The sequence below is a fragment of the Alligator sinensis genome, unplaced genomic scaffold (assembly GCF_000455745.1).
Source record: "Alligator sinensis unplaced genomic scaffold, ASM45574v1 scaffold969_2, whole genome shotgun sequence".
NCBI lineage: Eukaryota > Metazoa > Chordata > Crocodylia > Alligatoridae > Alligator > Alligator sinensis.
This window is the reverse complement of record NW_005842481.1, coordinates 333329-344377: the sequence shown is the minus strand read 5'-3', so window position 1 is coordinate 344377 and position 11049 is coordinate 333329. Positions and strand designations below refer to the sequence as shown.

At 43.6% G+C, this 11049-nt stretch overlaps 1 protein-coding gene across 1 annotated transcript in view; it reads right to left on the bottom strand.

Moving 5' to 3' along the window:
- The window catches only part of SCGN (secretagogin, EF-hand calcium binding protein), a 48536-nt gene that overhangs the window by 15423 nt on the left and 22064 nt on the right, over positions 1 to 11049 (bottom strand). Inside the window, exons 4-7 of the mRNA XM_025212751.1 lie at positions 10808 to 10900; positions 10479 to 10568; positions 8711 to 8767; positions 7203 to 7280 (exon numbers count right to left, since the gene is read on the bottom strand). Coding sequence (XP_025068536.1) covers positions 7203 to 7280; positions 8711 to 8767; positions 10479 to 10568; positions 10808 to 10900 — 318 coding nt within the window. The remainder of the gene's footprint in view (positions 1 to 7202; positions 7281 to 8710; positions 8768 to 10478; positions 10569 to 10807; positions 10901 to 11049) is intronic.

Below are 11049 nucleotides of genomic sequence, written 5' to 3'. Positions count from 1 at the left end.
CTGCTCCCTGCCTCTCCCCAGGTGCGGGGAGTCACAGGAGAAGCCCCCATGACTGCCCTGCTCGGCCCCATCCCCCACTGGCCCCAGCCTCCCAGCACTTAAAAAAAAAAAAAAAGCCCCTCACTCACTGGATCTGGAAGCAGTGATTGGGGCCTCTAGGGGCTTGTGGCAGAGCGCCCCCTGTGCTGTGTGGGGCAGCGGGGATCACCCCCCCCCGCCTGACACCCACACAACAGCTGTCTCATCCCGCGGGTGCAGCGTGGCTTGACAGGGCGCTGCACGCTGTCTGAGAGCTGGGGTAGCTCCATGTGTCAGTGGAGCCTGGCACCACTCAGCCCCAGTGGCCCCAGCTCCTGGGCAGCACACGGTGCCCTGCTGAGCCACACAGCACCCGTGCCATGGGGCAGCTGCCACGCGGGTGCCAGGCGGGGGGATTGATCCCCACTGCCCCATGCTGCATGGGGGAGCTCTGCCATGAGCCCCCAGAGGGCCCTGATCCCTGCTGCCAGAGCCCATGAGTGCAGGGCTTTTAAAAAAATTTATTTTATTTTTAATTGCCAGGATGCTGGGACCAGGTAGGGCAGCCATTGGGGGTGGGGCTGGGTGGGGGGAGATCAGGGAGTGGGAGCTGTGGGGTGGGCTCAGCCACATTGTCCCAGAACCCCCACAGCCGCTGAGTGAGGGCTTTTCTTTTCTTTTCTTTTTTTTAATTGCAGGGAGGCTGGGGCTGGTCAGGGTGAGGGCCAAGCAGCAGCAGGGGGCAACTGGGGAATGGAGGCTACGCAGGGGAGCTGTCAGGAGCCCCCAGAGCCCCCACAGGTCCTGCTACAGCCAGTGAGTGTGGGGCTTTTTTTTGTTTTTTTAAGTGCTGGACTAGGCTGGGGCTGGGTAGGGGATGGGGCCGGGCAGGGTGGGGGCTTCTCCCATGGCTCCCCCTACCCGGGCAGATGCAGGCACAGCTGGAGGAGCTGCCCAGCTGGGCCTGCCTCTCCCCGACTGATTCAAATCTCCAAATCTCTCTGAATCTTTTCTGAATCAATTCAGAGACTTCAGATTTGATTTGGACCTTTCAATGGGTCTCCCAATTCGATTCAGATTCAGAGATTTGGCTGCTGAATTGGGCCAAATCTCCTCAAATTGAATTGGCTACTGAAGCTTCGCATAGCCCTAGTTGCCAGGCCTACAGCAGAGGGACCACAGTGTGCAGGCTGGCAGTGGATTTTGTATTAGCACAGTGAGAGTCCTGGGACCATACTGCAATCTCATGGCCTGCCCACAGCCTACAGGGGTGAATTTTATCCTACAACCCTCACTTAATATCCCATAGAAATCTGGTTGTTGGGCCTTTGGGTGAGGAAGGTCAAACAATACCCTCAATGGAAATGACAGGTCTCACGAAGCACAGAACCACAGAAACCAGAGATGGAAAGACTTTTGGCCAATGGGTTTGTTTCTTGTTAGCACAAAGCTGTCTCCTACAGTAGGCAGAATAGTCTCATCTTAAGAGTAACCATTTTTCTTGGGAAACCATTCCAAAGTCAAATAGATTTCATCAAGAAGGATTTCATCCTGTCATTCAGCCTAAATTCTCCTTTGCTTAATATCATTCGTTGTTACACCACTTTAACCTTAACTCTTTCTTTTTGTTCAGAAGGGTGCTGAGAACAAGCATTCTCCAGTTACATCTGATTCTGATGTGAGCAGCTCCAATGGAAGCTGTGGAAGATTTGATTTTAGTCACATTAGGTGCCCATACAGATACAGAGAATTCATTTCTACCCCTAGGAATTCATCATTTTTCACATTCTTTAAGCCCAGCTCAAAATCGACAGTCTTTTGAGGAAGAAGTAGAATATCCATTCCATAAGAGATCTTAAGAGTATTGTAAAGATCATACGAGTATTGTGAAGAAACAGGACAGCCTGGTAATGCATAGCTACTAAGCAACGTGCTCAATCGATACTCCTCCTTGGAGAGAGAACAAATCCACACTACTGAGTCAGAGGTGTGAAAATGGAAAACAGCTCAAACTCACAGCAAATATACATAGAGCAAAGGAACTGCCTTATGCATTGTGTTTCACATGTAATCTGTGTCACTTAATGAGGTGGGTGGATAAACATGAAGACGAGGCATGTGTTGTGTTCCTGGAAGGTGGCACTGGGACAGAAATAGAATTCGTAAGGCAAAGCAGGGTAGAAATAATCTTCAGCAAAGCTACTGTGTTGTTAGCCGCTATCAAAACTCCTTGAGTGAAGGGCAAACCCTGTCGGCAGGCAACCTTTGGTCTATGAGACTTCCTTCCTCACCTTAGCACATGTCAGAACAGCATGGAGGGACAAATGCACATGGCAGAGATTGCAAAACACAGGTGGCTTACTGAGAAGGGCAATGACTCCCACTTCCAAATCTAATCAGTTCCATCCTGCAACTGAAAAGTGAAAAATGACTTGCTTGGGAGATGTTCGCTCCAAGGAAGAGTAAAGTGGGGGGGGGAAACAAGACCTTAGAGGTGAACAAGAAAATTGTATGTAAGTGACAAGCCAGGAGATATATGTTGCTGTTTGTTAGGGATAATAATTTTATTTCCACCTCTTGCTCCTATCAAATTACTGCATCCCTTTTCCTGCGCACATAAAGCGTAGTCCACTGATGGTAGGTAGTATTAGTTCACTCCAAAGGCATAACAGAGCAGGTCTGTGCCCTGGACAGCCAGGATGCATATAGCAGCATCAGCTGCAGTAAGTAGTGCTGATCCTGGTGGCATGGTCAGCCGTTGCTGTGGGGGCAGCCATTTTTGCACTCCTCGGTAAAGATAGCGCCTGGGACTGTTGCCCTTGTCACCCCCTCTCAATTATGCTACCAATTCATTCTCACTGGTTTGGGTGGTTTCTGTAATGACTGAATTACCATGGCATAAAAAGTAATAAAAATGAAATGCTGGACCAAATCCTGCTCATCTTGGGTGTGTGATAGCTTCATTGGCCTTCAAGGAATACTTGTGGCATGGGTGACAAGTAAGTGGTTTACAAGACTGAGTCACATATATACAGCAGTCATCTCAAGAATCATTTCTATTGGCACCAAACTTTTCCATCTTGCAGAAGTGAGGGAATATTCTAGCATTGTTTATAGAGTAAGAGAATAAAGAGGAGGATAGATACTCAAAAACCCTAATTAAGAGGGGATAAGACTTACTCGGGCCTTCCCCTGAAGTCAATAGAAGTCTTTCCCCTGATCTCAATGGGTTAAGTGTCTCCTGTTACTGTCACCCTTGTCTGTCTTCTTTTAAGTCCTGCCTCATCTTGATCCATGACCTGCACTTTGTCATGTTATGTCACGCTAAATTTTGACCAGGGTGGGGAAAATGTTCTTACTAGTTTTGTGACGCTTCCAAGACAATTCAGGGCCTTCAAAAGATGATAGGTGATTTAAAAATTCTCCTGCTGCATCTTGGCCTGCATACTTTCATCTGCCTATCAGTCATATTAATAATAGGTGCACAGACTTGAGGCATCTGATCAAAAAGATACCCACTGTGTAACTTTTTTCCATCTTTCACTAGCAATCATGGAATCACAAAGTGGTTCTGTCTTCAAGTCTTGAACAGCTGCTCAAAAATGATACTCTTATCTGTTTATTCTCCTTTATTCAGTTCTCCCAAAACATTAGGCCCACTCTGGCCATCACTAGCTCCCTGAGATGTGTACAGCTAGGCATAGTATGAATGATACATAGGGCACAGCTTTTAAAACTCCTGTTGAGAATGACACATTTTTTGGCTTTCATCACACATTTCATCAACACCCTGATCATGATTCTGATTATGACAGTAGCACTAGAAGCAGCAAGTGGGATTAGTACACCTTTGTAAAGACACTAACCTTTGTTGGTGCAGAAGCAGCCCCTGCTCTCATCTAAATAGAAATATGGGTAGAGGTATAATTACCTCTATGTTTTAAAGGCAGGCCGCTGATGTGCAAAAGAATGCAAGGATACTTTGTATGAGCCACAGACTGAACCGTGAGCTCCTGAAATGCAAGGCAATGCCTCAGCTGCAAAATCACTCTTTCTTTCCAGATAGAGGTTGACACAGAATACTAGCAGTATTTGGTCCTTCTGTAGCACTTCCCACTGGAGAATTGCAAAGGACTTTACATATTTCAGTGAATCATTACTCACTGTATATTACTGTAAATGGAAAGAGGTAAAGAGTATTATCCTCAATGTATAGACAGCAACACTGGGAGAGATTCTATAGAGATGACAGGAATACATTTGTTAGATGATCTCTCTTCCTGCTGGAGCAGGTTTGGGTTTTATTATTCCTGTTCTATTCCAACAGTTTCCTGAGGCATCTACTCTGTGCCTGAGAGGATGTCCCTTTTTAAAAAAAGATTCATTCTAAAATTGACCTTCTTTATTTCATCCAAATTATACTCACTACCTTTTTGATATTTATACCCTTCAAAGAATTGTGAATAATTAAAATGTTGCCTTCATCTTAGCTCAGCCACTCTACTATATTTAATACTTCTGATTTCTCCTTGGAATAAGTCCTTTAGTTTCCTGGTCAGTCTTGTAATTGATGTAATTTCTTAGTATTTTTGTAGTAAGGTAATGCCCAACGCAGATACTGTACCTGCTGTCATCCCAGCACTACCCCCATTAACCTAGTGGTGCAACCTTGTAGTCCCATGGGCTGGATAACCAGTGAGGGATCAGTGTTGGTCTGTGGTCAGTCATGCAAGTCTGATCTGGCCACGTGCCAGCCTAAATGCATGCTGCCCTGATCAAGCTGTGTGCCAGCCTGATCATGTGCTCCCAGATTCCACCACATGCTGGCACCATCTGGTGTCCAGGATCAAGTTATCTGGCTTGTGGGGCTCACAACAGGTTCAGAAATTTAACAGCAGGGGAGCAGCAATCAATGCTGCCATTGCTTCCCTACTGCCAAATTTCCAGAGCCTTGGGAAGTCCCACAGGCTGGATGATACAGCTCTGTGGGCTAGATCTGACCTGTGTTATGGGGTAGAGCACCCCTAGTGTAACCCAGTGTTTCTGCCTATGCAGTCCTAAGTTGCTCAGTTTTTTTCACCTTAATATTACACTGCAAATGTATGTCTAATTTGTGGTCTGATAACACCTTACCTCTTCTGGCATCCCTGGTTTGCAAGTTTTTCCATCACAGTGAATGTATACATGTCTTTCAGGCTATGTATCCCAAGACATATTAAAAGCTTTCCTTTTTCCAAGTTGCACCATACTGTGAAGCACAGAGAAGTTAAAAACTATCTTTTCAAGGACACACGTTGAGTCAATGGGAAAAGCTGGGAAGAGAACGATCGGCCCTGTGCTTGAACCACTAGACTATGCTTCTTTCTCAACTGTATCAGTACCAAACTATATTTGATACATCATAGATCATAACGTGTACCACAGCAGCTCTTTCTTGGGAAACAATGGGGTAAATCACAGGAAGAAGGAAGAAGAAAGAGGAAATGAACCAGTCAATGCCTACAAATTTCAAATTGCTTACTCCTCCATCCTTGACCAGAGAACCCACAAGGCAGGTAATCCTTCACTGGTGAAGAGCAAAACCCATTTGCTACCAGGAATTTCTACTGAAAAGATTTTTGTTCAAATTGTAGTTTCTTTTTCTATTTTCAAGCTCTTTCTGCTGTGGAGTAAGTTCAGTACTATGGCTTCACCTCTGAATTGCAGACAAATGTGAATGCAGGATGGAAATGTACTGTCCCATAACTGAATAAGTGAGATTAGAAGATAAGAAAGGAAGTGAAACTACTTTTCATTTTAAATAGAAGGGACAAATTTTAAGTCATGGGTACATACAGTATGTTCAGAAGATAGTGGTTGCAAACAGTCTCTTATATAGGAAAAATTAGTAGATGTTAATGTAATATAAGTACTCCTCTGCTAGCATAGTTAGCTATTTTATATGCATAAATGTAGGTTTGGGGCTAGGAATTGAGGTCCTCACATTTTAAATTTGTTTATGGAAGTATTAGATGTGACCTTGGATGAAAGTCAAACGGCATCTCCAGTTCAATACTGACATCAGAAATGAACTATTTTTCTTTCAGAATTTGTTTTCTGTGGGTTGATAAGTGGATAGACAGACAGATAGCATTGTCCTGAAAATCAAGTTTAGATTTATGACTTTCAAAGGACATTGTTTATTTAAAAGATTATGTCACTGGTGGCAGGTTGAGAGTTACACAATGGCAGGGCAGAGAGAAAAGTTGGAAGCCTATGAAGTAGGGGTGATAACGAGAACCAGCAGGGCCCTGTAGGTCTGGAGAGACAAAAGATCTGGAAGCCTGTCCATGTGGGAGGATCAGTGTCCATCAAGGGGAAAGAGGGAATGGAAGGTCAGGTTGAAGCTATATGTACAAGAGAGGGGGCCTCCTTAGCTGAATTTTAAACAAACTCAAGAGTTCAGAGCTCACTTTCTTTTGGTTGAAATTCAGGTAATTTTTAGCGCTGTGCGAAATGGCAATGTTCTTCGAGGTCTGGACAGAATAGTGTTTTGCATTGAATATAATTTTGAGTCAAAACAGCCTCACTCTTCTGCTTTGTTGAAACAGTGAGGCTGTTTTGATCCTGTTTCGACCGTTTCGCCAGACCATGGGGCTGGGGAAAGGAACTCAGCTCAGATCACACCGGGGGTGGGAAGGCAGTCCAGCTGGGCTGCTTTCCTGCCCCCTGCCGAATCTTGCATCGGGGACAGGAAGTCAGCCCAGCTGACTTCCCATCCCCTGCGCTATAGTTGAAACATTTCAACTAGCCTCATTTTGTTTTGAGGCTATTTCGACAGCCTTTGTTTCATTTAGATTTTGCTGTTTCAACCTCTAAATTAGTCGAAACAGTGTCAAAACCTAATGGCCGTTGAAATTTTGCACAGCCCTAGTAATTTTCTTATAATAAACAGTTCAATTCAACCCAGTTTGGGCTGCCTCAGAAGAGATTTAATTTACTAATCTCCATTTTTTTTCTGATGCAGTGCAAACAAATAGAAAAACAAGCAATTTGTAATTTATAGCTAATACTCTGCAGTGATGCTTGGGAGTAAGGACCATCTCTGATTATACACCTGGACAACACCTAGATCTGTGGCCTCTGATCCTGATAGTGACTTTTAGGTGGTGCTGTAATATAATATGAATATTATCTTTGCTTACCATTGTATCAGTGTAGTCTTCAAGCTTTGCTGCAGGGATCATCTTTTTGTGTTGCAAAAAAAGATCTTTCAGGAAGTCCTATGATCATAAAAGAGTCAGAAAGAGATGGTGCAGGCTATAATATTAAGAAATGAGGCATCACTTGAGCAAAGTACCTAAAATGTGTTTAATTTTAAGCAAAAAAGTAGTTCCATTGACTTCAGTTTAATTTAACGTGAGCTGAAAACATTTTATGTTGCTCTTACTTGCTGGATTTTCAAATTACATATTAACATAATGATATTCTTCCACAACAAAGATAATAGAACATTTCATTAGAAATTCTTCAGCATGAGACAAGCAGGATGTTTTGATATTAAATAATACCCCAAACTCCCATAATTTTCTAATTGAATAGGGGCAAAACTTTTTTTCAGGCATGCTACAAATTACATTTCAAGTGTCCCTCTGATCCCCTTCCCCTACTAGATCTGCTGCTCTGCCTTCTGCTTCCTACCTAATTTGCTGCTCTATTCTATGCTTCCTGCTTTGTGCTCCCTGATTTGCTTCTCTGCTTCCTGCCTTATCTGCCACTATGCTACCTGTCCCCTCCTGATCTGCTGCAGAACACAGAGGGACTGCCCGTGCCAAGTTGGCCACCCCTGTCCTAACCCATTTTAAATTATAGTTGTCCTGATTCATCAGTGCACTTGCTTTGTATTCACTTAAATCTGTGCTTAGACATATGCTGAAATTCCCACGCATATTAACCTCCAAACCAGGAGCAGTGTTGGAGTGCATGTGGTGCTGTACTAACCTGGCTACATTACTCCTAGTGTGGGAGCCAGTGGATCTCGAGTGATCTCAGCCTGTCTCAGTATGTACCTTACAGACATCCCCAGCATGACTTAAACATGTGTTTCAAGTTAAGTTTTGCTAACAAGAGGCAGACTTCTGGACATGGTTGATATGAAGTATTTGACTACGTGCTTTCCTGTTCTGGTGTCTGAGGCAATAGGCTTGGCTTAACAATGATGTAAGTGTTGGGACAAATCCTTCCCCTGCTTTTCATAAACAGATCTAAACTGAGTTATGACACTAATTAATAAAATGAATTAATCAGGTGGAACTGCAGTGTCTCTGTTTAGATGGGACAGGAATGAAGAGGCTGGACTAGGGATTGTGCACATCCATAGACTAGGGAGCCATGCTGTATGGTGGATCTTCTTACAGCTGTGCAGAGGGAAGTTGGTGTGGGCTGGGGAGAAGGTTAGAAGTATGGTCAGTAGATCTACAAATAAGAGGATACACCGGCTACCTCTGCCTACCAGCAGAACCAGAGAACATGATGGAGTCACAATGACAGCACATGTGTTTGTTGGTAATGTGGATTTCTATAGAAAAACTTTAAAATGCCATTTACCAATCTCATGAAAAGCCGGTAGAATGACTAAAGCCAATGGAATAGATCCACACTGATTTATAATGGCCTATAAGTCAAACACAAGGAGACAATTAGAATAACTTACTTTGAGCTCACCAGCTGAAATAAACCCACTGCTATCAGCATCATATTTGCGCCAAATCTAGGAAGGGACAAATTGGCAAGGCCTCAGATTAATCAACAAAGATGGTTATGCAGCTCATAAAGATCTATCAGTTTCACAATGTCCATGTAACTGTATTATTCAATGCTTAATTTACAGTGGACAAAATAAAATTATCCACACAGTAATTTTTACATTAATTTACTATTATAGTAATGTGTATGATGGGCTGGAAAAAAAATCATCATCTGTTTAATACAGATACTCTTCTTATAAAGGAGAAATGTAGTCAGAGAGAGAAACTGATCAAAATGTCTTACCTCATTTGTGCATGCAGTTACCATGGTTGCTCACTCAGAGTAGTAATTTGCCAGTGTAAATTATCACTTAGAGGAATAACTACCCATTTGTACTCACAGGCACCCATCTTGCATACAAAATCAGGATAACTGCATGCATGCGTTCGAAATCAAGCCTTTGTAGTTGAGAATAGGTTGAAACTAGGAGTATATATTCAATAATAACTTTTAAAAGTTCTCATGACTGGAGATTTTCCCATGGGAGCCTGTTTCTCAAATGTCTGGAAAGCAGCTTTGCAAAATTCCATTTATCTTTTAGCATATTTTTATGGGCAAATATTTTAGTGCTCAAGGATAACATCCAGCATTATAAACCACAAGCTGGTAGATTTTGTGTAGATAAATTTTGGGTAGATAATTTTTCAGGACAGTTCTGCAAAGCTGATATAGCAGGGGTTTTCAACCTTTTCGGGTCATTGTAGCCCTGCGGCCAGTTGAGAAGGCAGGAGTCCACCCTGGCCGATCAGCGAGCATGCCAGTGGCATGGCGGCAGAGGAAGTGCCAGCAACAGTAATGGCGCCTGCTGCCAAATACTCCCTGAGGCCATCACAAGTACCCCCAGGGGTACACGTACCCCCGGTTGAAAACCCCGGTGATATCGAGTTTATGCACCAGCTAGCAACAGCAAGAGTTGCTAGTGACAGGTTTCCAAAACTGTGCAAAATCTGATTAATTGAGACACTTGAGCATCCTCCACATAGATAAGAAATTCCTTGGGAGGCTTTGGGTTGCTAGAGAGGTTCCCATGAGTCCTCTCTTGCTGCTGTACAGACTGTAGAAGAGAAAAGTGGGCATATGCCAGAGCATCCTTATACATCAGTGCACCCCAAGTGATAGTGTGGCCTTCTGGGACTGGGAAGAACCTGTTCAACTCAACGAAACCTTCAGCCCATTCTAGCCTCCAAATTACCGGGGAGGGAGGGAGAGAGAAAGGAAGGGAACCTGCACAACAAGGTGGCAGAAATAGTTTCCTGTCAGGCCCATGCTGATCTATGCCAAGTTCACCTGCATTCATGAAGGACCCATGACCTAACTCAGGTCTCTGTTTACAGCTATTCTGTTCAGTGCAACAGTCCAGTAACCTTTCTTCTCAGAAAGCATGGACTGATATCTGACTCTTTCATCATTATTTGAGAAAGTTTGCCAAGTGCAAGTATCTGTTTTGGGCCTCTCTGTTTCTGTCTGCCCTATCTACAGTTATTCTGCTCTTTGAATAAGTCTCTTAAAATGTTCTTTCTTCCAATGATGATCACACAGCCTTCAGAAACAACACTATGCTTTCCTCACTGAGCAATATTCCATAGGAGTCCAGAACACACCTACCACAATAAGAGTTTGCTAAGTGCCATTCAGATGGGAAGTAACATGGAAGAAAAGATCAAGACACACACCCGCATAAACTCCACGCTGTTGTCCAAGGGAGTTTCCCGCCGGAAAAGCAGCAGAAAATTCTCATCATCTGGCAAGATCATGTTTGCAAGCTAAAAAGGGGAAGTAAACATCAGAGAAAATTTCCATGACTAATGACCTCGGCAGAAAATAAATGCAAACATGTTTCTATGGAAACAAAGCCCAGAACAAGCTGTTTAAAATTTAGACCTACCTTGGCTAATCTTTTTTTGCCCCCATTATCTGCAACATGTCCAAGATGACCCAGTTACCCTTGAATCACTTCCCAATGTTACCCCTTTTCAGAAAAGTAGTGTTTTTTGGCAGTTACCTCTTGTATTTGCAAACGTCCACCTGCTGTGACATTGTACGAGGACATGAACTGCTCTTTCATTCTTTGCACCTTTTCCTCTGTTAGTGTGTCCTATGGATTGAAACAAAACAGACACACAAAGCCCCTGAGGGTGGTAGAATACAGCACCCCAGATTAAATCGATTATGATTTACAACTGCCCTTCATAACAGAACATGAACGCCACGTGCTCCCGGAGGCTGGGGTGGGGGTGGGGGGGG